Source organism: Sabethes cyaneus, chromosome 3 (assembly GCF_943734655.1).
Source record: "Sabethes cyaneus chromosome 3, idSabCyanKW18_F2, whole genome shotgun sequence".
NCBI classification, from domain to species: domain Eukaryota; kingdom Metazoa; phylum Arthropoda; class Insecta; order Diptera; family Culicidae; genus Sabethes; species Sabethes cyaneus.
The window spans coordinates 197,494,294-197,521,048 of NC_071355.1; the positions used below are offsets into that span (position 1 = coordinate 197,494,294).

Sequence of the window (26,755 nt, forward strand, 5' to 3'; positions counted from 1 at the left end):
GAAGCATTTCCGGGTACGGCCATCGACCGTCATCATTTGACTTAAATCTGCGTCGAGGCGCCAGGTGGGAGCTTGAGAGAGCCAGAGCTATGTTTGTAGCTCCTTCCTACCCTTGACTCCAAACCATCGGCGTCTAAATTGAATCTATCTTCAATTACAGTTCTTTCTTCCCGTTTTTCGACTCTGCTGACGATTTATCTGGTCTAACTCCCGACCACTTCTTTGTTCAAAAACCTCCTATTGCCATAACTGAAAGCGATGTGACCAATCTCACTCCTAGTGGATTATCACGATAGCCGGAGTTGAAAAAGGCAGTCCTAGACTGCTGGAGCTATCTCAGCCATTTACAACAACTAACAAAGTGAAAGCCACCGAAACTCATTGTGGCCATTAACAGTTGGTGCTCGTGAACCGAGTAACTCATCGCCTCTTTAATGGCCGAATTGTCAAAACAATTTTGCATGCCCGCCTATAACATCGTGAGCTAGACCTAACTGCTTTCGTCATCTCGTGAACAGTTTTAAGCAACTAGTTATGAATTAGACAAATATTTTCGCGCTTTAATTTTCGGATCAGATGACAACACGCTACTTTAGAAAACAATTTCATTTACATGTAAATACTAAACAATTGCAATATAAAATATATAAAATTGTACGAAAGATTTGAAACAAGTTAACAAATCTAGATAAAATGCATTCTGGGTCCCTAATGTTACCGCAACTACCCGGACCTTATTTGGGCGATAGAATCTCCTGCATTCCTTGCTGCCAAATCTCTCTAGTCTGATGGATGCGACTCCTGGTAAATTCCATTTTCCGAATCAGCTCGTCATTCTAAAACGAATAACCAAATGGCAACCATTAAGTTTCCTACTCAATCAGTGTGGATACAAACCTCCTTACAGGCCGGATCGCTGTTCGATCGAACTAACTTATAAGCTTCTGGATAGAATGGTTGATGTAGCGAAGTGCTAAGTGTTCTAGAAACAGACCATGGTGATAAATAAAAATCATTAATAAATTAATGACACTCTTTATTACGTTCAATCGACAGATTTATATGATTCATAAACTGTGAGTATTCACCTGCGACTTTCACTGTAAATTTGCTGATAATTTTCCAACTTTTGGTTCAATATCACCGAGTCCCGGTGATAATCGTAGAGTTTTCTTATCATCTTAACGCGATCCTCTCGTAGTTTCACAATTAATCGTTTTTGCTCTTCAATCTTTTGCTGGAATGCCTGCTCCCGATGTTGCGATTCGTCGGCGCACTTTTGCGCCAATTCAAGCGTATTCATTGTCTGGCGCTTAAACTCCACCAGCTTCCGGTAGTTGTCCAAGTGGGTTCGCGTAAGCTGGCTCTGTTTGGCGAGATCCTCGTTGTAGCCTTTCAGATTTTGATACGCTTGGTATATGTCACGGTAATTGCCCTCCACTTCCTGAAAGTTGTATGTATCAATTTGATGGAAAAATGCTGGAAGCAAAACAAAAATGTTTCGAACAAACCGCTAAACGTTTAGTTTTGAAGGACAAGTCCTCTTGGAGCTTTTTCAACACTTCACAGAGTGCGCTTTCCTTTCCTGATGCACATTCCAGCTTTTCGCTGAAATCTTGGACCTGCTCCCTGAGGGTGTCTCGCTAAAATTCATAATTAAACAGTACCTGTAAGTTAGAAGATATACACAGGTATAAGAAACGAACGAACCTCTTTCAGTAAATCATCCGCTTTGTCCCGCAGTGAGTGTAACTCTTCCTGCTGATTAGCGAGTTGATTCTCGCAATGTTGCAGCTGGTTCCTGTGATCCTGGGTGCTTCTCCGGATGCTGTTCAGTTCTTCCGTTAGTTTCTTTTCCCGAACGGTGGAGTCTTCGCGAAACTTTTCCAACAGCTGCGACAGACTGAGACGGGTGGGTGGATTAGAAAACAAATTTTGGCTATTTTGATCGATTGAATAATCTGTGTATGATCATACTTGGCATTTTTTGTTTCCATATTATGGGCGGCTTCGGACTTGGCAGCTAGACGCTGGTTAACGTCTCTCAAGGTTTGCTGTAAACGCTCTATCAGTTCCTCTTTGTGGAATAAAGTTTGCTCCAGATTTGAGTTTTTTCCCTTTAGTTTACCGATCTGTAAGTAGTACACAGGATTTGTTATTATTATATTGTACATATCTGTCATGGTTACACAGTTTCATATTCAGTGCTACTTAATCCAAACGTATCAGTCTATCAGTAAATAATTGATTAATAATCAGACAAGTCTCGGAATCCACTAGAAAATACCCAATATTCATCTACTATCTACCACCACCGCTCCACTACTGAGAATGATTGCAATTAATGATCAAATTTCGCAGCTAAGCAGTCCAATGAACTGCTCAGGTGCACTACAAGGAAGTCTCAAACGCACGCTGCTTTTTGTACCAGTGATGGACAAGCTTCTCATTTTCATCGACAAAGCATCCATTTCAATATACGAAAACGATGTCAAAGCGTCAAGTGCTGTAACAATATCTAGTTAATTTTGGTAGAACTTAACTTTTTTTTCTTCTGCTGAGCACCTTGGAACCACTTCACCCACTCCTAGACTACTCGTCGTGTATTCGTCGAACGTTTTGACACTTATCAGTCACCCTCGAGCTGGTCAAGTCATCAAGCACCTCTATGTCTGGTGCCGGTGGATTTCTTGAACAGGACAGGTTTCGTCCGTCATCCTCAAGACTTGGCCGGCCCACCGTAATTTTGCGACTTTTGCCAGATGTATGATGGATATCTTTTTCGTTCGAACACGGTTAGCGGACGTACGTCTTTATAGGACTATTGAGGGCCAATTAGCGTTCTGTACATCGTCAGCCTCATGCAGCGATTTGTGGATCAACCAACATTGGATGAGGTGAACAAACAGTCGAAGAACTGAAGAACATTAGTAACGCCTGTATATACTTGCTTAAGTCGCTTACCGTCCTAAGACAAAGCCTGTTCAACAAGGTTTCTCCGGTTAACTCAGTTGTGGGCTACCGCTCTCCAATTCCTCGGACACCGAGTACTTTCCGCCAGATCTCGCACCACCCGGTCTAATCTTCTTGCTCGCTGCGCTCCTAGCCGCTTTGATCCTACCGGATTTGAGGCAAGCACCATCTTTGCAGGGTAGTTGTCCGGCATTCCTGCAACATTTCCTGCCTATCGTATCCGTCCATCTTTAGCCGCCTTTTAGATACTGGGTTCGCCATAGAACTGTGCGAGTTTATGGTTCATCCTCTGCCTCCATACTGCGTTCTCCTGTATGCCGCCGAAGATCGTTCTTAGTACTCGTCTTTCGAAAATTCCGAGCACTCGCAGGTCCTCCTCAAGCATTGTCTATGTTTCATACCCGTAGCGAAAAACCGGTCCAATTAGTGTCTTGTTCAGGGTACACTTTGTACGGGGGCTTAGTTTGCTCGACCGCAATTGCTTGTGAAGCCCATTATAAGCACGACTTCCGCTGATAATACACATCCAATAGCATTGTCTGCCGGAGAGCCACGGTAGACAAATTCGTCGATTACCTCAAACTTATCGCCTTCGACCTTTATACTACTACCCAAGCGGCGTCGATCGGCTTCGGATCCGCTGGCCAGCATGTCTTTTGTTTTAGACGTAAATATCTTCCTTTAACCCAATCTTTTCTGCTTCGCGCTTTAGCAACAGATGTTCTGCCGATAATATCCATGTCATTGGCAAAGCAGACGAATTGACTAAATTTGTTGAAGATCGTGCCCCGCGTGTTGATATCCCCTTGGTTCATAACACATTGTAGCGCTATGTTGAACAGCAGGCATGAGAGATCACAACCTTGACGAAGTGTGATTTGAATAAATCCTGGGGAAGTTGTTCTCGTCCATGGTTTTCCATAGCTCTTTCCGGTCGATAGTATCATATGCGGCTTTGAAGTCAACGTGAAAACTCGGTATTCATGGCCCTTTTGGAGGATCTGCCGCTGTGTAAATATTTGATCCGTTGTAGACCGACCTTCGACGAAACCGGCTTTATAAGTTCCCACAAATCTGTTCCCAACTGGTGACAGTCGGCGGAAACTGATTTGGGACAGCACTTTATAGGCGGCATTGAGATTGGTGATCGCTCGATAGTTCTCACAGTCCAACTTGTCACCCTTTTTATAGATCGGGCAGATAACCCCATCTTTCCACTCCTCCGGTAGCTGTTCCGTATACTAAATTTCAACGATTAGCCGGTGTATACAAACGGCCAGCTTTTTTGGTCCCATTTTAATAAGCTCAACTCCGATGCTATCTTTCCCAGCTACATGATGACCTCCTTAACTTCACCTATCGTTGGGGCTAGCACCTCCTCCCCGTTTGTTACACCGTCAAAATCGTTTTTCTCGCCGCCATGGTTCTCCGCCTGGGCGCATTCAGCTGTTCATCGAAGTGCTGCTTCTGCCTATTGGCCACCTGCTCCCTCACGATCGTCCGTCAGAATACTGTCATTCTTATCCCAATATATTTTGGCCCGCGGCACCAAAAATTTTCCGGGATCCGTTCAGTTTTTGGTAGAACTTTTGCGTTTCTTGAAAACGATACAGCCGCTCCAACTTAGCATATTACTGCTCTTCCAGGTAGCCAGGTAGGTCCAGGAATGACTATATATAATCCGACCTTTCTAAAGTCGGCAGCGAAAAGCTGTCCTGTGTAATCCATCAGATGGTCGCAGTGGTCAAATCTTCCGACAAAAAAAAATCCATCAGACAATCTTGAGGTCATGGGCTGATGAAGAACTACCTGAAGACTGGTTTAAAGGGCAGGAAGCTACCTGGACTGTAGTAATTATCAAGGCTTAACTCTCCTCAACTCTGCATACAAATTTCTCTCAGGCGTTCTATTCCACAATACGGGTCCTCGATTCACATCGAGATTTCAACTGGCAGAAACCATAGCTGGTTTTACACTTTAAGGCAGCGCGTGATTCAGTCAAGCGAAATTTATCATAGCGGAAAAACACTAGGTTTTTCTCAGGGGTAAATGAAATCACGAAAATACTGTAAAAAATACCGGAAAAACAAAGCGGACTGAAATACTTGTCCGCGACCAAAACAAATTTGCTTGACATTTGTTGACAGTTGGATCACTAGCTTTCGGGCGGTCTTCTCAATCGAGTTACTTCTCAATCTGAGTCTTCTCAATCGAAAGCAGCGTATCGTGCTCGGTTTCTATAATACCTAAATTGACCAGTCGATAAAGGTCTCGACGCGAGTTACATGATAAGGTCCTATGCTTGAACAATATTTCCCAACAAAACTGATTAGATTGAAATGTTGTGTTGCTGTTGGCCATCAACACAAGTCGGCAAACAGTAAACGAGGTCGACTGACCTAAATTTTTAAAATTCTCACTTGCCAAACGACTTAAATTTGGCTAGCTCAGCGAATGACTGTTACTTATCTTGTCATGTATATCAGAATGAAATGTAAATGTGTATTTTAGCATCAAAATTATTAAATAAAATATTGAACAAGCATTCTTTTGACACTTTAATGTAAATCATCCAAAAATCCAGCTCATGAAATTTCTTCCCTATCTTCTGATACTGAAATAATAATGAATTTTGACAGGTTTTACGGTTAGTAAAGCGCCAAATCTAATTAGAAATTATATCGTACGTACCTGTGTAAATAATTCAGTTGATTGTTCCGTTAATCTGATTCTCTCTTCGACGTATTTGGTTTCCAACTTTTTAAATTCAACAGTTTTCTGTTTGAGTGCATCGGCTGCTTTGGTAGCTTCCAGCGTTTTTTGAACCACTTGTTTCTGCAGCGAATGGGAAACGGGAGTTTTAGACTAAAATATAAAAAAACACAGTGTTTATTCCTAATCAATCCACTGTTTGTTGAACTGTTTCACTCACCCTCTCTTTCAGGCTATTATTGAATCCACATTTGCACATTCGCTTGTGTAAGCTTAAATCGGCTAACAGCTTTTCCTTTTCAGTGTTTAAACTAATGATTTTACTATCCTTCTCACTACACGAGGACGTAAGAGTACTTACTTCCTTCGTAAGGTTGTCATACTATTTACACAATTAAAATCCAAAGATTAATAAAGTAATATGTCAACCTGAATCGATGCTCAACAGTTCTAATCATAATCCAAATAATTTACCTGAAATTTAACAGCACTAAGCTCTTGCTGCTGTTGTTCGATGGTATCCTCGTAAGATTGAATATTTTTTTGAAAAATTTCATTGTGGCGTTCCAGTTCAGTGATTGTATTCTGCAATGCGTTTGACTCCTGCAACCACTGCTCGTGGTGAATAGCCTAGGCGTTAACAGCAAATTGTATCAACAATCGAACATTAATCGTCACACTCACCTGTTCACTACAGCCCACCAGTTGAACGCTAAGCGACTCAATTTCATCACGCAGCCGTTGCAATTCCTGCTGATGTTCCATATCCTGTAAGTGGAATTTATATGCCTGTTTTACCTATTAAAAATTTTGCGGTTGCGTTTTTGAACTCGTATTTTAAACTTACCATCTCCGCACACTGCTTCCGGAAGTAACTCAAATAATCACGATCGCGCTGTCGGGAGTCGATTTCCTTCTGCAGGGCTACCATTTGAGCTTGCAAACCGTTCAGCTCATTTTTCATCTGCACAACATAGCGCTGTTTTTGTTCTGCGAGCTGCCCATGAAAAGAAAACAACAATTTTAATATACTTTTTAAATTATTGCGCTCCTGTAGAACGAACTTATGGAGTGCAATTTGCACGATAGAAAAAGTTTTAATTCAATTAGGTGTGGGTTTAAAATGGATCAAAACACGTTTCGTAATATTCACCTCACATGTAATCACGCAAGTTACAAACAGAAAACAAACTTTTACGGTACAAATTAAAATGTGAGCGAATGTGAATCGACAAGCGAAGCTTCTCATGTTTGTTTGTGATCCGAAAGAACTATATTATACTAAGTATAAGATTTTTAAGAAATTGAAATTCGACAAAAGTAAAGAAAAATCTTTAAAATAAAAACTTAACTAAAGCAACTTGGTGATTGATATTAGCACCCGCGCATAGTAAACAAAAGCACAAGTTGCGAAATGAAAATTGTCGACAAACATCCAAAATAATTCAAAAAATAGATCATGTCAGCATATTCGAATGTATTACACCTGTTTGGACCTAGAACTGCATTCCTCTTCGTTACTATAGATCCACAGAAAAAACTCAAATAATTCAAGGTTTGAATAAAATCAATGAACCATCGCCACACTACGGAGGTGCGATATTATCGTAATCCTTAGTAGCACCGACACAGTTAACCGCATCAACCTTCCTTCATGCACTGTCAAAACGTAACTAAACCTGCTTCGACTTTATAGGGCGTTTACTTCTAGATAAACGATTCACACATTTTCCCCCGCTCCTTGTTTGATTCGTCGTGTATCGCAATTCCATCAAACACTATTCCGTCAACATAAATCCTGTGCCACAGAACCTACGAATTGAGAAGGGCAAGAATTCGCTTGACATGGTTCGGTTGTACCGCAGCCTGTATAACAGCGTATACATATTGCTCGTGTTTTCCGGTACACTATTTTATGTCGTATTTACAACATTACTTCCACCCGCGGAATTCCAAACTCGATAGATAGGGCCCATTTGGTACCGTAACTGTAATTATTTCAAGTCATGAGGGAAGGTGCGGTCACAGGACCAAACAACGGATTGCCTCGTCGTAATTTCATCACATAAAAATTGAGAAATTATGTCCATTGGTTGCAATATGGTAGTTGTAAGGCATGATCAATTTTAGCAATTAGACTTCCTAATTAACATCTGCAATCTAATTAGCTAGCAGCAGTAGCGTCTTATCAGAACTCATCAAATGCAATTTGCACTGTTATTACTATGAGGTGCGAAATTGATCAACAGTAGAAGAAAGTCCTTTCTCTGAACCAATTCTGCCAGCACGCTATGTGCTAATAATATTCACTTATCTAGCATTGCTATAGTGTGTAGCCATAAGGAAGCAGCCACCAAGACACATCGCGTGTAACAAGTATTTTAGCATTCCGTGACAGGAGAGCCCCGTTTCCAACGCTGTCTCGCTTATATTACCGCCGATGTCGAAACTTTAGTCATTTTTTGTATGAAGATATAATCGTTCAAATTTCAAACGTCATATCTATCCTGGGAGCAAGATATCATTTAAAACTTTCTATAACATATTAGCTAGCTTTCTACAAAGAACCGTCCTAATGCAAAAGCACCAAATAAAGGTAGTTACGATTAAAAATTTTGGGCCGGTTTGGCCTGATTTGGTATCCTACCATTACGCTACAAAGGGCTTAGACTGGCATACCGCCAATGACATCCCAACACGCCAGAGCTTCGCTCAATCGAGAGATACTGGGGCTTTGTCAAGTGAAATTTACCAAAGTCCTAAAAACTGTGAGCAAAGTGGATGAGATGGCTATAAAGAATCTGATGGCAAAAGCTAAACAAAAGGCTCGGCAATTCGATATGGTTAACTGAAAGTTTAGATGAATAGTTTTTTCTGTGTTTTATACTAATAAACTATAAAAGAAAAATATTTTTTTTTATTAAGTCAATTGATCAAATTTGATTCGCAACACCCTCTAAGTGTAATCGATAATTTTACTCAACTCAATAGTTTTAGTGTTACTCGAATTGAATAATAAAATCATGCATTTTTCTTTCTATCTTGGCGCAAACAATAAATAAATACCTATCGTCACCTTCCTTCAAGTGGAGGGAATCGATGACAGGAAAACACGAACGAATAGAGACAATTCAATTTCCTTTTTATTTTTCCTGCTCACCACCGCACCCCGTCATAACCATGAATGAATAGAAATACCAAATGTGTCAATATAGCAAAATTTATTCAACGATAGCATAAATTCGGCACCACTTTGAATGGTTTCTTGCTCTACTTGTCTTACCTCCCGCTTTGTTCCCAACAACGTTACGAGGTCCTTAAGCTCGATGGAATCACGCGTCAGCTCCGATATTTGACAACGCAACTGCAGATTCGAATCCCGATACTGTTCAAGCTCGCTGTCCTTGGTCACATTCTGTAGGTATACGACACCAGAGGAACACATCAAGACACGAATAAAAGTGGTTGCTGCAAATGGTTTTGACTTACCTCCCGAAAAGCATGATTTAGTTGTTCACCAAGCATCGAAACTTGTAAGTGTAAAGTTTCAATGACTTCTCTTAAATGGTTAACCTATAACAAATTGAAAACAATCATTCAACAATTGAATTGAAGCGAAAATGATTCAAAACAAAATAATAACTTACCAATCATTATCTATGTTAGTTAGTGATGGGATATACAGCAAACACGATTTAAATCATATTCATAGTGTACTGGCAAGATAGTAATTGTAATAAATTATTTTATTGAAATTTCGAAATTTTGATTTCAACATAATATAAAACTCTGCCTTACTTCTAGGTGCTTAATACTTTACGTTGGCACTTGGTTAACAAAATATAAACACTTAAATTGTTAGTTTAAAACAACCATCGAAACGTGCTATTCATGTTCACTCCATCAAAGAGCTACAAAAAGCGGTAAGTATGTCACTGTCATAGTGTTTAAATTAACAAGCAAATAATAAATAATCTTATCGGCTACTAGGACAATTCAAACTTTGAGCGATACTTGGACGAAGCCCCTTCCTGTGAGTCTGGATAAAAATATGTTAGAAAGAGAGAGAGAGAGGGAAAAAGATTCAACAAAAAAAACAAATGCTGCAAGTAGGAATTCGGGAAAATGATCAAGAATCATGCATCGCGCGCCAGAAGGCACTCCAGTAGGAAGTTCCGCTTCCGCCGTTATTATTGTGGTGGCTGCTGTTAATGTTAGTACTGCTGTGGTAGTTGTGATGCTGCGATTGGTAGACATTCGGACTCGGAACGGTCGGACTGCTTCCCATTAGAGAAGTTAAACTCACGGAGGAGCTACTGTTGCGCTTCGTTTCCTCCAGGGCGGTGCGTAGGTTGGAAATGGTAACCAGCTGGTTTTTACACTGTATAGTGAAAGGGAAGAATAACAGAGAGAAGAAAAGAGGCACAATGATTGTACTGCTGGATAATCACAAGATTTTAAATTGTGAATTTATGACTCGTTTCAATAGTTGGACAATAAAAATAATGAAATAATATAATTGCCTAGCATGGCACAGCATAGTTTGAATGGCCCAAAATATTAACAATAATATAATGTGCTTAAACTCTTTGATAATCGCACATATGTAGATTTAATAAGAAAGAACGTTTCGTTAAAAACTAAAATAAAAAGAAAAGAGTTCAGATGAGAACCTTGCGGTACGCCAGAAATAACTTGTGAGATGGTGTATTTTAAAAGCGATTGTACACTTACAGAAAACTAGTAGCAATTGAACGGATAGTTTGACTGATATCAACTTGCACTGTTGCACATGTTCTAAACGAACGTCAAAATGCGGCAAATCGAATTAATGATATTCTACTGAGTTATACCAACTATTAATTGGACTTCTCTTCTATGGGTTTGAAATAGCTATTGTACTAGTTGAGAACATTCTTGAAGTATTCAAATGGAGGGTGCTGCAGACTATCTATGCCGGAAAATTGTCATGACATGAGCACATGAGCAGAAATCTGCACGCGTTGCTTTTATAGAAATCCTATTATGTTTACCAAAACTTATTTTCTGTGACCCCTTCCGAAAATAGACGCGGAGGTTCATAGTGTACACAATGATTTGAACTGATTGGAAACCACCTACAGGCTGAAAACCGAGTTAAATGATCACAAGCGACCCCAGCTCTCTCCTGCTAGCCTAAGAAGCAAGCGAAACAATTGCGTAATTTACGACAGTCGGCGTTTTTTCGTTACTAACTTCTTACTTCTAGCAGCATAGAACCGGAGTGACTCTTGCCGTATCCAGAATTCCTCTCCACTGTACATGGTCTTATGCTACTTGTCGCCAATTCGTTGAGTGTCTCGGCATACGCAAGTCGAGTTCAACCTGGTCGAGCCATCTAGCACGTTGGGCCTCTCTATTCCTGGTGCCGGTGGGTTTCTGGAAGAGTACGGATTTCATTACACAGTCATCCAATCAAGACGTGGCCGGTCCACCGTAGTCTCCAAACTTTTGCCAGGAATATGATAGCAATCTCTCAAAGTTATGCGTGCAGCTCGTGGTTCATACCTTTACGCCACTCTTCGCTTTCCGTTTGTACTCTGCCAAAAATAGTCCACAACACATTTCGTTCTCATATGGCAAATGCACGTATGTCCCCCGAAAACAAAGTTACAGTTACTATCGGTCTGATAAGCGTTTTGTACATCGTGCGAAGGCGTATGCCCTTTGATTAAAGCGTCTTCCGGAGGAATAAGTAGGCTCGACTTCCAGCTTGGATGCGTCGTTAAATCTCCTTACTCGTATTATTGTCGACGGTGACCAGAGATCCCAAAAATATGAACTCATCAATCACTTCAAGTTCATCGTCATCAATAGGGAGGTGAACGTTGTTTTCTCCACAGCCTCTTCCTACCATATATTTGGTTTTTGACGCATTGATTTGTAACCCTATCCTCCCAGCCTTCGTTTTTAGTCTGGCGTAGATTGCCTCCGCCGTTCCAAGGTTTCCAGTAATGATGTCGAGGTCGTCTATGAGGCTAGGATTTGGCTGCTTTTGCGAAGATCGTATACACTTACAAAAAAGCACCGAATTCGGTAAAATTTTGCCGCAATCTCAACTGTCGACCGTTCGATAAAAGTTATTATGTTACCAAACGTTACTAAAGATGCCAATTTATCGAACGTTCGGCTGTTGAGATTTCGTCAAAATTTTGCCGAATTCGATGCGGTTTTTAAAGGGTGTACCTCCCGTTTCGATGCCCCCTTGACAGATTACACCTGCAATAGCAATATTGAATAACATACAGGACAGTCCATCCCATTGCCGCAACCCTCTGGTCACGCGGACGTGGCACATCACTCGTTCCAAGGTAGCTTTGATCAGCCGCGTCAGTTTGTCCTAAAAACTGTACTCGTATATTATCAGCCATAGCTGTTCGTGTTTAACTGTATAGTATGCTGCTCTGAAATCCACGAAAATACGATGCGTAGGTACGTTGTACTCTAGGAATTTCTGGAGGATTTGTCGAAGAGTAAAAATTTGAGCCGTAGTAGCACGGGCCCCCACAAAGCCTCCCTGAGACTACCCTACGAATTATCTTGCTATCTTGGGATAGACGACGCAACAAAATCTGAGAGAGCAGCGTTGACCAGCGTAATGTCGCGGTAGTTGGTGCAATCTAGCCGGTCACCTATTTTGTAGATGGAACAGACTACACATTCCATCCACTCCTCCGGTAGTTTCTCCTCCTCCGAAATTCTTGAAATTATCCGGTGAAGTGCCGTTGTTAGAAGTTCTTGGCCCTTTCCGGCGGCTCTATTATTCTTCAGCTGACCGATTGCTAGCTGGATCTCTTCGAGATCGGAAACCGGCACGCTGTTGTCATTTGTAGGCACTCCTAGGTTAACTCTCGTTGCGTCTCCATCTGCTATATCGCCGTTGCGGTGCTCATCGAAGAACTGCTTCCACCTGTCAACCACCTTGCACTCGTTTGTGATTAGATCCCCTCCCTCGTCCCCACACATGTCAGGTTTAGGTGTGTAGCCCTTACGAGTTTGGTTCACCATCTTGTAAAACTTGGACGGAATAGTTGTTCCAGCTCCTCACGATCTCTGTCCTTCTGGTGGCGCTTTTTCCTCCTCAGGATCATGGTCAACTTATTCCACGCTCGTCGATACTTAGCCAAATTTTCTCTCGTGGATATGCTTAAATAGTTTTTCCAAGCTATCCTCCCTATCGCTTTTTGGCATTCCTCATCAGACCAATCATTTCGTGCGCTCGAGGTTTCATCACCTAGCACCGCGATGGCGGCTACGTTGACGCCCGAGCGTATCATACTCCATATGTTTTCGAGGGTCCAAGCATCTAGCTTCACAGAAGAAGGAAGCTTCATCCAGTACGGGCGCGTAGTTTTCGGCAACTCCTGGGTTGTTTAGCTGCCGAATTTTTGAACCGAGGAGGCCGAATTAGTCGCGAGGTATGAACCATCGATAGTTTTAAGCGCACATGTACTGCTACTAGGTAACGGTCTGAGTCGATATCCGCACCCCGTAGGAAGCACACATTGGTGATGTTCGAGAAAAACCGGTCTTCGATGAGAATATGGTCGATTTGGCTCGAGGTTCGTTGGTCAGATGATCTCCAGGTGACTTTGTAGGGAAAGAAAGTGCTTCACCAAGCTCGAGAAGCTGCAAAGGGGCCGTGCACTAATTACGTAAGGCATAATGGGGGGAGGGGGGGTTCTGCAAAATCTTACAAAATCTTATTTGGGGGAGTGGGGGGCCTAATCTTTTCTTACGTAAGATTTTCATACACGAAAAAATTATGATAAATTCAAATTTTTTAATAGCAACTCATGCTACTTGTTACAATTTTTTTTAATTGTTGAGTTAAGTTGTGAAGTGTCAAAATCCTTCATGCTACAAGGAAATGCGTAGCAACTTGCTGAGTATTTTACCCTTGCCCACTCAGGGAAACATCAGGCGACCTACTTGTTCCAGAGCCATCTGATGTTATCGGTTTATGCTATTATTCCAACATATTCGGTTGCAATTGCCTATCCCAATCCCGCAAGGCAGCCGCAAAATCCCTTATGATATCACTACAAACATTTTTGTTTAAAAGTAGCTAATGTATAGCTGTATCAAGGGAACAAGCGCTTGATAAGCTACTGTACAACAAAAATGTTTCTTGGAATGTAAGACCATGTCGCGTGTCATCTAGAATAGGCAAAGAAGTTCTTTGTATGCTACTGCACGAGGACACGTGTTCAGAAGATGTAGAGTGGATCAATGCAAATTCTGGCTTCAGTTTTCAGAAGGTCGCATAATGCATGCAAAAGGGTTGATTATGCGACCTTCTGAAAATTAAAGCCAGAATTATGTGTACGCTAGTGAGTTTCTGAACATATACCAACATCTATTGACAACCTCAATGCTGTAATACGTTCGGTTCGTGAGTGGGCTATGAAGGGATTTACAGCAGATAATTGATTTTGCTTGTTTTTTTATGAATTTGTTTGAAACTTGGTTTTTATGAACTTGTTTGAACTTTGTTGACTGTTTCAATATTCTTTCAATGTCTAACATTTTAAATAAAACTTGCATTTTGATATTTCAAAAAATCTTACTAAGGTTTTTATGGGGGGAGGGAGGATTGGCCAGAATCTTACAAAATCTTATATAGGGGGGACGGGGGGTTCAAAAATGAAGAAAAAGCCCTTACGTAATTATTGCACGGCCCCAAAGTTGATGCATCGCTGGCCGCTATTGTTCGTAACAAAGTGCAGGCTATGGGGCCCGATCAGCGGTCTATACATTGCTTCCCTGCCGACCTAGGCGTTCATATCTCCGATGACGATCTTGATGTTCCGTGGTGAGCACCTGTCGTACGTTGCTTCCAGCTGCGCATAGAACGCTTCCTATAGAAGCTCTGTTCATAGTGATACTATTTTGGAGATTTTCGGGCATCCCCGGACATGCTATAGCCGAAGAATTGACCACATTCAATGCGCAACAATCAATTTTTGGAATAAATTCCGATGTTCACAATAAAGCTATGTTCGTGATAATATCAAAAGCCGATGGATGCATTATCGGCGAAGCAGGCGAGTAGTGTATGTCATATGAAGGATGTTCATCCGATGACTCGTAGACCGCTCTTTGAATAACGGCGGTGCTGCTGACTATCGACGGCGGTGAATTGTGCATATGTATAAACCATGAATTGCACGCGATGCTTTGAGAGAAATTCATTGAGGTCTACTAAAATGCGGAAAGCTGCAATGAGTCAGACAAGGATGTCGGCCGATAATCTGGTTAAAAACTTTTTTTCAGCAATCGCACCGGTACTAGGAATAGCGGAGCATAGTGTGCACGACTTGCGAGCCCAAAACCGAGTTAAATGAGGAGATCTTCTTAATAGAGCACGAGCAACCCCGGCTCTCGCCTGCTAGGTTAGGAAGATTTCCAAAGCAATAAGAGAATTACGTCGTTTACCAGTAGATGAACAAGTATGCATTGTGATTTTATGCCAATTATGCTAGCACGATGAATGATGAGTAGCACGAAAATAAGTGGTCCTCAATTACTTCCCTGCGGTACACTAGAGATATGCGTGAGGTGAGCTGAAACCGACACTTTCTCATATTTGGTGTTCGATTTATTAAATCATCACAGAAGAAGAAAAACAGAAGAGGTTCGGAGCTTGTTTAGAGGCTGGGATTCAATTAGGAAGAATGCTACTCGGTAAAATGCCAATGATAATAAATATACAGATTAGGAGGATATTTATTAGTAAAAAAAACTGATACAACAAACTAGGTGCTTGTGGCAACTACACCACGAGGTTGAAAAACTTCAATGCAATCTATAAGAACAAAACAAACGACGTTGTGACGTAATTCCCGAGCGCTTTGATTGCTTATATTATATGATACAGGTGTAATACGAATACGCTTGCACGATTTGCCTAACCTGCGCTTTATTATGATTGGTAAAAAAACCACTTTCAGTTTGGTGTACACAAGTTTTCCTGGACTTTTACACTCATTTCATTGTTAATTTGGATGCCTTGGATTATAATATAAGTGTGGAATAAATCCACAATTGTTCACACGATTGAATGCATTTTTCAAGTAACGTAAGCATTTCCGAAACACGATCGTATGAGCTAAACTTAATCACGTTTCTAGATAAGACAAAAGTTCAATATCACCAGATCAATATCAAAAACTTACTGAAACTTACGTTGTTTGCTTTAAAATAGCTTCGAAGTTCGATGCTGGTCTAACAAGCCAGTCGTCATATGTTCGAATCTCGGTTAGGCGGTACTGCTAGATAGTCAGTAGGATTGTTGCACTAGCCCCGTAACTGTGCTGTACTCTAACAGCCAGCTGCGAAGTTTGTCGATAAAGAAGGGTCAAGTCTTAGAAAGACGGTTAAACCCAAGGGTTGTTTTTGCTTTGAAATATGCGGTAATCTTATTCAGCTTTTTCTCCACAAAATTCTCTTAAAACTATTTTAGGTATAACCTTTGAAAAATGTCCATGACCAAATCTTGATAGATTTACAAAACTATTGCTACACCGCAAACACAAATAACCCTTTTTAAAGGAGTCGTTACTACAACGAAGGACGTTGCACGATGTAATTAAAAACATAGTAACGGTATACTCAACGCAGCCTGGTTCATTTAGGGAAAACCAAAATGCTCCGAAAAAGTAAATACAGTTATTCAAGAAAACTCAATTAGCAAGAAAACTTACCTCGTCTTCCACACGGCTTTTCTCTTCGATTGTACGTTGAATATTTTCTTTGTATGCGTGCAGCTGTTTGAACGAGTCAGTTAAAAAAAATGAATTAATAAACTGTTTTCCTGTAATCAATACTGTAAACATAAAGATTTTCTTTTGAAAATTTTAAGATTTAACAAAATTAATTAAACATTACTAAACGTTAGGTAATACTCGTGGAAATTCAGCACATAGATATTCGTTAAATCATACTTACAGTTTCTTTCATGTCGTCTATCTGTAACTCGAGCCCTTGGTTTTGTTGTTTGAGTTTACCAATCGTTTCATCATGATCCTGCAGTGCTCGTTGCAAATTTTCAATCTAGTTGAAGGAAAACAGGTGAAGTTTCTCAATACGTTCAAGCACAAGCAAATCATATTCTTACCCTCTTGTTGCAACTCAGCCGTTCTCGTTCCACCGAATCTTGCCGTAGTTTCAATCGATAGAGTTCTTTCTCATTAGAAGTAATCGTTTCTTCGAGCTGAACGATAGTGTCTGCCTTTCCCTGAAGTAATGAATCTTTCGCCTCGATTTCCTGTTTCAGATTTTCAATCAAACAATGCAGGGGCGTTGCGTCCAGTTCGGAAAACGAGCTTAAGGTATCGTCTGGCAAATCCTTTCCTAGCTGGAAAATGCCCATTGTAGTGTCTACGTAATAAGTCTAAAGCAGCTGCTCTTGCACTTTATTTGGTCTGTCCAATAAAATTACACGCACGAAACCGACCCGTTCACTACATGTTACACGCTACGACCGGTCCGAGAATCACACTAATACTGAGCATCCCAAACATTTTCAAACCGTGAAAAACTCGAAATCCAACAGATTTCCTCTCTCTCATGCTCAACCAAAGAGGAAAAGCTAGCGCTCGTTAAGTGCATTAAGTACACTCGAATAGATTAACGTCTCGGCATGTCAATGGGTGGAGGTTTCTGTAAACAATTTTGAACATTTCAACTAAGAATGAATGAAGAAGCTAGATTCTCTTGTACCGCTGCTTTGCTCCCGGACCTGTTTATTTTTGAAAAAAAAAATCTTCATACTCCACCTCCTGTTTTCCTCAAAAAGTGACTCTAGGCAGGAACAGATGCATCAACGTTGCAACACCCACAACTGTGTGGTGTTTTACCGGCTCGCAGTGATGACGGTAGACATCTTCAAATAATCATCATCCCGATCGAAACGGGATGGGACTCGGATGCTCTGCCCTGCCAAGCCTAGGGTGATGAAAGCAAATTGCTTGCGCGTAAAGTTTACAAACAGTTCACACACAGCGCAAGGCCGATCAGTCGCAGCTGACAAAAAAGAGCATAAAACTTAGAAAAATTAATTTGATTCGACAGCATGCAACTGACGTGCTGCGGTTCGACCTCCGCGAGATGCAGCGAAGCAGCAGACAGCTTGTTGGGAATAATTCTCTAAAAATAGTCTGCAGTTGCACACGTAGCAAAATAGAAATGGGAAATACTACTGTCACAGCGCAGCGTGCCTGTAGAGGCTGAACAGATTCGGAGAATCTGTGATGGAAAGCAGAAAATTTTAAACGATGGATTGTTTTTAAATTACCTCTTACAAATCATAAAAGTAGCCGAAATTGCCGAACTTATGTGTGACATTTCAACTAAAGCAGGACCAAATTTTTGGCAATTGCCGAAATAAAACGCACCTAGAGATTTTGTTTGAAGCTGGTATACCCAAGTATACTTTGCAGGTTTATTCTGAATTAAGCAATAATACAAACAAATGTTGCTTAATGATTGCCTGAAAGGAGTTTTCTGTTTGGGGATCAAGAACTTTTCGTTGAATTTGTTGCATTACATAATTTTAATGCAGGAACTTTAATCGGTCCATCTTGATAACAATTCAATATTATTTTCCATAATTTTCTATTAAGATTGATGTATTACAGGTGCCCAACAACGATAAGCAAACCATAATTTAAGAAGAAGTCATTCAACTTTCGACGCAATATTCGGCGCCAACCCACCGCGCTTAACTTGATGGAAGTAAACCAGTTGACAGCTACGACTGACAGGGGATCCTAAGACTCCAACTAAATATCTAAATATATTAACACGTGCAACGATCGTGAAGTGTACGAATCGTTTCGCTCTCTTGCATGGAGAAAGATCTTTTCCACTTTCACTTTTTTTCCTTTCCACAGTCAGGAAAGAACAAACCTTAACTTGCTATTAATAGTCATTGACAATTCAAATGTGGGTTAAATTCCGCGCTTCGTTATCCCGTTTCACACCATTTTACTGCAATGAAACGAGTGCAGTTTATGGAGCGAATCAATCAGCTTTAACCAGCCATTGTCAAGTCGGTGGCTTAATCCATCCTCGGTTGTGTTTATTTACCCGTTTGCGCGGCGTGCAACAGATAGTTTGAACAGCAGGTACCACGATATATTTAGGATAGACAGACCCACGCGTCTAGTTAAGAGCATCTACTTAGACTATCAACAGGAAGCAAGGGTAAACAAATGAACATACCAGATAGGCGATTTCTTCGGCCACGGCACGCAAGACGTTTTGCATTTGTACTCGTTGGGCGGCGAAGGACTCGGGAGACTGTTGGAAACGTACGAGAAAGGAATTTTACCATTTTATTTGCAATTTTCGTTCGTCTTCGATTGAACGGATGACTCATACCTTACAACAAGATTCCGCTTGATCGGCAATCCTCTGAGATTCTAGCTGACTGGCACGTTCTGCGGCAATCAGACCATTTTTGAGATTCTCTATCAGATCGGCCTGTTTACGCTTGTCGTGCTGCAAAGCTGTATGGATTATATAAACAACGCGCATTAGAGCAGGCATGCTCAATATTAAAGATGTTAGTCATTAGACATTTTATAGGTTATTTTTATTAGAACACTTATGAATTACTTAAAAGAATAATACAAGTTTGGCGTACCTGTTATATCTCTCCTTAGTTCTTTTTGTTCGGCAATTGTCAATAAACAGTGGCGAGTAATACTGTTAAAATGCTGCTGCAGAGATCCTAGGATTAATTTGTCTGTTTGGAAGATATCACCCGAAAGATCTTCCAAATTGGCAGTCGTAAATGTTTGAGGAACTAATTCCTCGACTGCTGCAATGTTCTATCGGTAAAGAGATATATTAGGAAACGTCTGCTGATCGCTTGCATTTAACAAAAACAAAATACCTGTGGCAATGGGAAAACATCTTTGGTGGTTTCCCTGAGTATTTTAATTAGCCTCAAAATTTCAGTTCGCATTATAAGCAGGCGTTTTTCGTGGTTTTCATATTCATCTCGCTATAAAATCAACATTATTTATATAAACGCAAAAGCAGTGCTTTAATTAGTTCCAACAAACCAAAATCTTATATTCACTCTCCGTAACGTGCAGCTTTCCACTCTGTTGAGCAATTACTTCGTCCTGTGCTTGCTTGACGGACTGAAGTTCCTGCAGGCGAGTGCCCATTTCTGCCAGTTCAATTTTGAGCCGTTGAACTTGTTCCATTTCAAATTCGCTCACTTCGCTCAGACGATCCAGACTGCTTCGCAGTGCGGTTGGCGATACCGGACATCGTACAACCGTTCCGATCGATGAATCGGAATGGGCACTACCGAACGAGGTAACCGATTCGGAGGAACATAGCGATATGCTGTCGGTAGCGAATGCGTTGGAGTCGAAAATGTGGGCAGTATTCTGGGGAGATACAATCGCCGTTAAATTTTTAAACTCAAAATAATTCGTAATGAAATTTAGTACGTGTGTAAGTCTACGGTCAATAAAAAACGGATTAATACCACTGAAATATTCTGCTGGGTACGTTGTTAGTATTGGGAAGGTTGTGCGAAAGCTGTGAAATATTTTTAGCAAAAAGCAAACCTCTACCAATTTGGTCTTTCTATTGGTTTCCTTCGACCAATGGGCGTTAAAAGTACCTTTCAGTGAAACCTTGCCTATCAGCCATGCAATCATAGTATCAACTAGGATTCGACCAAGCAATGAAATTATCGTGAACCCGACCCTTTTCTAAAGCTAAATAACTAATGTTAAGAAAGCCCCAATGGTCGAAATTTAATTCATTAAACACAATAGAAGAATGCGTTCGTATGAAATTGATGAAACTGAAAAACTTTCGAATTTCAAATATCACTGCCCAGCACAGCCAGCAATGCATGGCATCCAACCAAAGGTCGTCCCATTAACCGTGCAAGCCCTGCAGTGACACTGGATAAAATCCAAGAGAGTCACTGCCATTTCAGGCCAGACGCTCAAGGTTGGTCCTACCCTATTACCTCTTATAAAGCACCCGGATATTCCACAGGAGCAACGTCAATTTCCGCAATTTCCAAGTAACAATTCAATTTTATTGCACTCTTCTTGTGGCAAAACCATCATATGGGTGTAAGAAAAATCCCCCCTCGAAGCCAACTGGGAGGCCCACTTCTTTCTTCACCTCGTGCAAAAATGGCGGAATACAGCTCGACCATTACCCACAATCCTTTTCCTGTTCCTATCGACGACTCTCTGTTCTTCATGGTCAACAGTAGCATAATCCGATTCCCGTTTCCGTTGATCGTTCTATAGAAGATTTTTTGCCTAGCGGCAATTTTGCACATCGAGCGAGAAGCAAATGATGCCTACCACCACGCGAGCGAGTATGAGAAGCATAGCATCCAACGCGACTGACGCAAGCGTACGACAAACTGCCGCCGTTGCTATGTGCATACATTCTGCTACCTACACACTCGCGACCGCATAGCTTTGCAGCTTCTTGCTATCATAGCCCACTCACGAGATGAATAACTCTTTACTTCTCTCACGCGCCCTATTCTCACAGTCACCTCACCTCACCTAACGGCTCCCCGTTTGATTTGTACAGTCACCCAGGTGAGCGGGGTCACCTAGGTGACTGGAAGAATCGCACATTGTCACCTCACCTGAAAAATTTAGGTGAGGTGACTGTGAGAATAGGGCCCTGGGATACAGATTTTACAGCATTACTTTTACTTTTCATGTTTATCTTACGCCTTCGATGCTACACGCGGGTGGAGCCCTGACGAATGATCGCTATCAGCTGCTCGGGCTGCAATGACGAGCGGGAGCAACGACCGTGGCTATTAGCTAAATACACACTTGCAAAAAATCGTCCTAGAGCAAGAGACGGAAGGGATGCTTATGTTGGCGTGTTTGTCAGAACGAGTATGCGTGTGTGAGACAATTGACCACATGAGTGCAGGTCTTCGCAACACTGCGTAGCGGAACAGTGTGTTTTTAGTGCTAACATTTCTTACAGTAATGAAGTTTGTTCTACTACAGTAAAGCAAAACCTTGGTGCTACATTCCGCTGTTAGGGCACAGGACAATTGTGGGGATGGATCCAAATGGTGCTATAAGAACTCCCCAGTTGAGATTCAAACCTGTGACGACCAGTTTGATAAGCCAGTCTCGTACCTACAGAGAGGCAAAAGACGTGCAAATACTAGGACTCGTGCTGCTTGGCTTTGATCTAAATACGTTGGACAAACGGACGCGCATCATAGTGATTCGAACCAACGTTTGGTCGACGAACGAATATCTGAAAAGTGCCGACCATCAATCAAAACGTGACCGGTCTTAGAGTAAGACTTTGGGCTTCCCCTTTAGATGTTTCCAGTGACCCCACGTGCAGAAATGGATAGAAATAGAGATGAGCCATCAAATGAAACAAGTACCCAATATTCGAATGGCGCCATGTCTGGGGAATATGGTGGGTGGGACAGGACTTCCCTTTTCATCTGAGTGTTTTCGAGTAAGTCTTAACGGATTTGGAAACGTGAGGCCAAATGTTATCATGCTGTAGAGTGCTGTTTGATTAACGAATGTCTAAGCTTGGTTCATGACTTTTTAGTAATCCCTTATCCTTCCACCACGTCTCGAGGAATATTCGCTGGCGACCTGTTCTTCATACTTTCTCAACTCGGTTTGAACCGCTTTTACGCGCATTTTACGCAGTCTATAATGCTTTTTTCTCGCTAGAACATTTACGGTTCTATCGCTATTATCTGCGTCGACGTCGAATTTTATTTTAGGCGTTCTGCCCAAAACCATAACCGTTCTTCGCTTTTTCGCTGTGTCTGTGTTATAAAGTCTAAAATGATAAAAAAATAGCGGATTGCCTTCAATCACCTGCTTGTTAAAAATACTTCAGAACTCCAGCCTTAACGCAAAAGTAGGTTCTGAAAAGGTGTGATCGGGAGGTAAAGGTTTAAGAATCTCGTTTGCGAAAAACAGTTCAAACACTATTCAAGAACTTGCTTTACTTTTGTTACAACGGAACAAATCTAGTGTGTCTTTCTCCGCAATGCACAGACAAGACACGAAAGCAGTCCTGGTCTTCGCGAACAAAGGATTCCTCTAACGATAGATTAATTAAAAAGAAATGGGAGAGCTCTTGGTATGCAGAATTTAAGCAAGCCCTCTAGTTGTTACAATCTAGTAGATGTTCCTTGGGAAATGAGACCTTCCAAACGGTATTTGTCGTATGTGCCTAGATTCTCAATATGACTTAGTGACGTGACCCTCAACGGGTTGTCGTTTTTCTTCAGCTTTCTAAACGTTTCTTTAACCTACTACTGCTCGGGTGGTTTCACAGATTGTCTGTTATTTATAATTAGATCATAATCCTCATCATGTTTTTCCTGCAACATGTTCATCCTGTTTGGACTTGCTTGTTCCTCGCTATTCAGAAATATCCTAAAGTGCCCATTGCAACTGTTAACATTATTGATATTAACGTCATGTGAGCTGAACTAGAAATATTCATCTTCACAATTCCCAATAAATGAAACCAACGCATTTAAACAACATGAAATTTAATAATAAATAATGTTTCGAATTACGAATAACTATAATATATAAAATATTTCAGACACGTCCTTCAGTGGTCGCCAACGTCGCCCAATCGATTTTTTCTGATCATTTGATATTCGAAGTCAGAATCGGTATCTTTTCGACTTGAGACACTGCTTTTATCGGTACGTTTTCTACTATAGTTTCTAAATTTCTTGTAATTCACCTCAATCTAATAGATAGACAAAAAACAATCCCATGTTAGTTCGGTGAGTAGCCACATTCCCAAAACCCTACGTAAGCAAAAAAGAAGAAATCACACACCTTCTTCAAGATTTGAATCTCCTGACGCAACTGTGAAATCACTGCATTGCGATGCTTTACGACGGCATTAGCTTCATTCAGCGACTGTTCAACATCCAACAGTTTCTTCTTGAGCCGACGGTTTTCGTCGTAATGAATACTAATCTCATTTACCAGCGATTGGTTATCGACACTTAACTGTTAAGACGAACGAAAAAGGTAGGGCAATTGCAAACGATTGTATACCTAACTAGACTGTAGAGAACAGGGTGGGTGCATTGATGCACTACATACCTGAGCATTTAGCTGACCGTTCAGAGCGGCAACCTGCGATCGAAGAGCTTCGTTGTCCCTGATCGCTGCTTCTAGTTGGTCGGACTTCGCCCGTGCAAGGTTTTGCAGCTGCTGCAAAACTTTTCGGTTTGGGCCAGCCGAGTCCTCAAGTTTAATATCAGCAAAGGAACGAGTTAACTCAAGTTCGAGCTAAAAAATATAGAAATACGAAGAAAATTGAGCCATTACCATAATATTTAAAGTAATGTGCAGAAAGCTTGTGAGAATATTCAAAATTTTCTTACCTGCGTCTCCGTATCATCGAATTTGTTTTTCAACTCTTCTATTAGTTTATTAAGCCGCTCAATTTGAAAGGATTGCTGTTCAAGTTCTTCATTTTTGTGACTAATGAGCTGCCGCAAGTGTTGCAAATGTTCCTTGTTACTGGCGCCACAATCCATGCCACCGTGAATAAACTCTGTTTCAGAATCTTCAATACTACCAGGCAATGAAGGTGTTTTAAGTAGAGTTTGCCCCAGAGCTATTTCTAAATCGTCAATTCGTCTAAAAATATTAAATATTATACTTCCTATTTTATGCCATAGAACCATAGAACATACTTTTGCTTAGCAATCAATTCTTGCCTAAGATCATCAATCTGCGATATATCTTCAAGCTGGCAATGCGAAGAAACCGCAAGATTCACTGAAATGGATGGCCCATCGTTTTGAAGCTCAACGTGTTCTCCCGTTTTCTTACCAAAAATATCCTCAATACTTATATCGAAAAATTTAATTCCTTCAATGTCCCACCGGCCTGTGGTACGAGCTCTTCTAATTACTTCCAGCAAACTGTCCCTGTCGCTAAGTAGGCGTGCCTGTGCATCTCGGCCAAACTTCGTCAGATTTCGCTTGTGTGTTTCATTCATTCGATTCAAATGCCGTTGACAAGTACTTTGCATAACTCTAATTGCTTCTATCACACTGATGTTGATCGTACGCAGTTCTCGAATCCAATCTTGGTATAGTTCAATCTATAAGAAACAAACATGTTCTATATAAAGGTTTTATGGTGCCGCTTATAGCCATCCTGGGTGATACGAATATTGTTATTAGGCACTCTGTTCAAGGTTTTTTTTATTGTAAACGAGGGAAAGACTGCCGTGCCCTTGAAAAACACATTCACAGGAGCCACCTGTTACGTGTGGTCTTGGTTCAGTGACCTTGGAAGGCTGCACAAGCTACAATGCAACTTTAGTCACGCTCCGGTCGGCACTTACCTTCAAACCAGCGTCGCCCCCTTCCTTCTCGACCAGCAGCAAACGTTTTTCGAAAATCAGATTCATCTTCTCGGCCAGATCCGCGGTCAGCTGCCGTGGTTCGCCACATATACCACAATCTCCACCTTCCTGGTGGCATCTTTCAGCGGGTGAAAAATCTTCAGCTGCAAACGTCTCCGCCACCGTGCCATCCTCGATGGAAGGGTTTACCGGTCCAGTATCCATCGGAAACCTTCAAACACTGGAGGGATAAAAGTGACACTTCGGCTACGGTGAAAAGATTGTTAGGTACAGAGTTTAGGAGAGAGAAAAAAATCTACACCAATCACACTGCCTACTTTGTTTACGTTCAAGGCACAAGCGCACAGGTGAAATAAATAAAAACCAGATTTTGTGCTACGAACGAGCTGAGGCTGAGACTGTTAAGTAACACAAACACATGCGCATGCTACGCTTCGGAGAACGCAGGCGAGCTGGCTTATTTTAGGGTAATGAACCGATTATGTATTTGCATCCATGCTTACTATCAAACAAAATATTTCGCAAAAACGATTTCTTTCCTGCAAAAATGTATGCTATGGGAAGAGTTTCTTCGGCCTAAGGCCTTTGGCCTATACATACCATCTGTGCTTCATATTTCGGGGGAAAAATGTTACTTTACTGTAGATTCAAATCCATGAAGCAGCAGCAGAGCGTGTTAAAAAGAAGAAAATAGCATCCCATGCTCTAGAAAATCAGTAATATCAACCGTCGCGTCTACCCTAAGAACCGTTTCTCCTGTTCGCTCGCAGAGCAAGCGCGTGTTAACCCTTTACCGGCTAAGTACGTCACTAGATGACGGTCGTAACATTTAGGCCTAAAGAGGCACAAACAGCATTTGAACCACGTCTTTAAAAGTTTCTAGGTACATATTACAAATATCTATAAAAAGTCAAAAAAAGTGAATCGAAACTTATTCCTTGAAATTGTGTCTTTTCAATTAAGAAAACAGATAGTTTAAAAATAAAACAATTAACATCCTAGTTTTACTGTAGGCAGCTTACATGATGTATTGGAGGTTTGTGATACATCTCATTTGAAAGTGTTTTGAGTTAAGCATTGGACATTAGGATTCCTCAAAATTATTATACAGACTTGGACCGAAGAGTCTCTGAATTTTATGAAATGTTATACACCAGCATGCCAATGGGCTTCACCAACACGCACTACCAATGCTATTGAAAAGCAAGCCAATAAGCATTCAAGAGTCGCCTCAAAAAATATACTCAAAAAAATATATGGGCAAAATCTAATTCCTACTGATTGCTGAGACAAACAATTTAAATAGAATAATGGATGCCAATTTTCAACAGATATGCAGTCAAAAATCTAATATACAGCAATGCGCAGTAAAAAACGCCAATAGTGCTAATAAACGGTTGATTTACTGCTTATGTTCATGCTCATTGCTAACCTGGGTTGTGAACTTGAGATTTAAATATTTAATAAATTTGAGGTCACCATTTTTCTTCAGAAAACTGCAATGTAAATTTCCCCATTTTGTCGGACATTATATCACAGCTGTTTGACTAAGCAACGCAGAAACAATTTTTTTTTACAAAAAACTTGCAGCAAATGATCTCAGGAAAAATAT

The 26,755-nt window shown here is 41.0% G+C and overlaps 1 protein-coding gene across 1 annotated transcript; it reads right to left on the reverse strand.

The window, feature by feature from the left end:
• Positions 1-699: 699 nt before the first annotated feature.
• Positions 700-25,392, reverse strand: LOC128742915 (centromere-associated protein E-like). The gene is made up of 27 exons (XM_053839411.1): positions 25,123-25,392; positions 24,464-24,876; positions 24,149-24,407; positions 23,865-24,053; positions 23,592-23,768; positions 19,800-20,135; positions 19,628-19,738; positions 19,376-19,562; positions 19,111-19,238; positions 18,952-19,029; positions 16,844-17,083; positions 16,675-16,779; positions 16,431-16,493; positions 9,992-10,066; positions 9,175-9,258; positions 8,969-9,100; positions 6,533-6,682; positions 6,370-6,474; positions 6,160-6,315; positions 5,906-6,067; positions 5,665-5,838; positions 1,978-2,132; positions 1,711-1,903; positions 1,512-1,643; positions 1,089-1,444; positions 898-982; positions 700-836 (listed from the first exon to the last, which is right to left on the reverse strand). Exons 1-27 carry the CDS (start codon positions 25,345-25,347, stop codon positions 735-737), a joined length of 4,572 nt encoding a protein of 1,523 aa, XP_053695386.1. The 5' UTR covers positions 25,348-25,392; the 3' UTR covers positions 700-734.
• Between the last annotated feature and the right edge of the window lie 1,363 nt (positions 25,393-26,755).

Excerpts from the sequence above, each read along its gene's own strand:
- LOC128742915 (XM_053839411.1), bottom strand. The coding sequence starts at position 25,347 with ATGGATACTGGACCGGTAAACCCTTCCATCGAGGATGGCACGGTGGCG. Across the intron at positions 9,101-9,174 it reads TAAATCATGCTTTTCGGGAG|AATGTGACCAAGGACAGCGA; the intron begins GTAAGTCAAAAC and ends GTATACCTACAG. Across the intron at positions 983-1,088 it reads ATTTACAGTGAAAGTCGCAG|AACACTTAGCACTTCGCTAC; the intron begins GTGAATACTCAC and ends GTCTGTTTCTAG.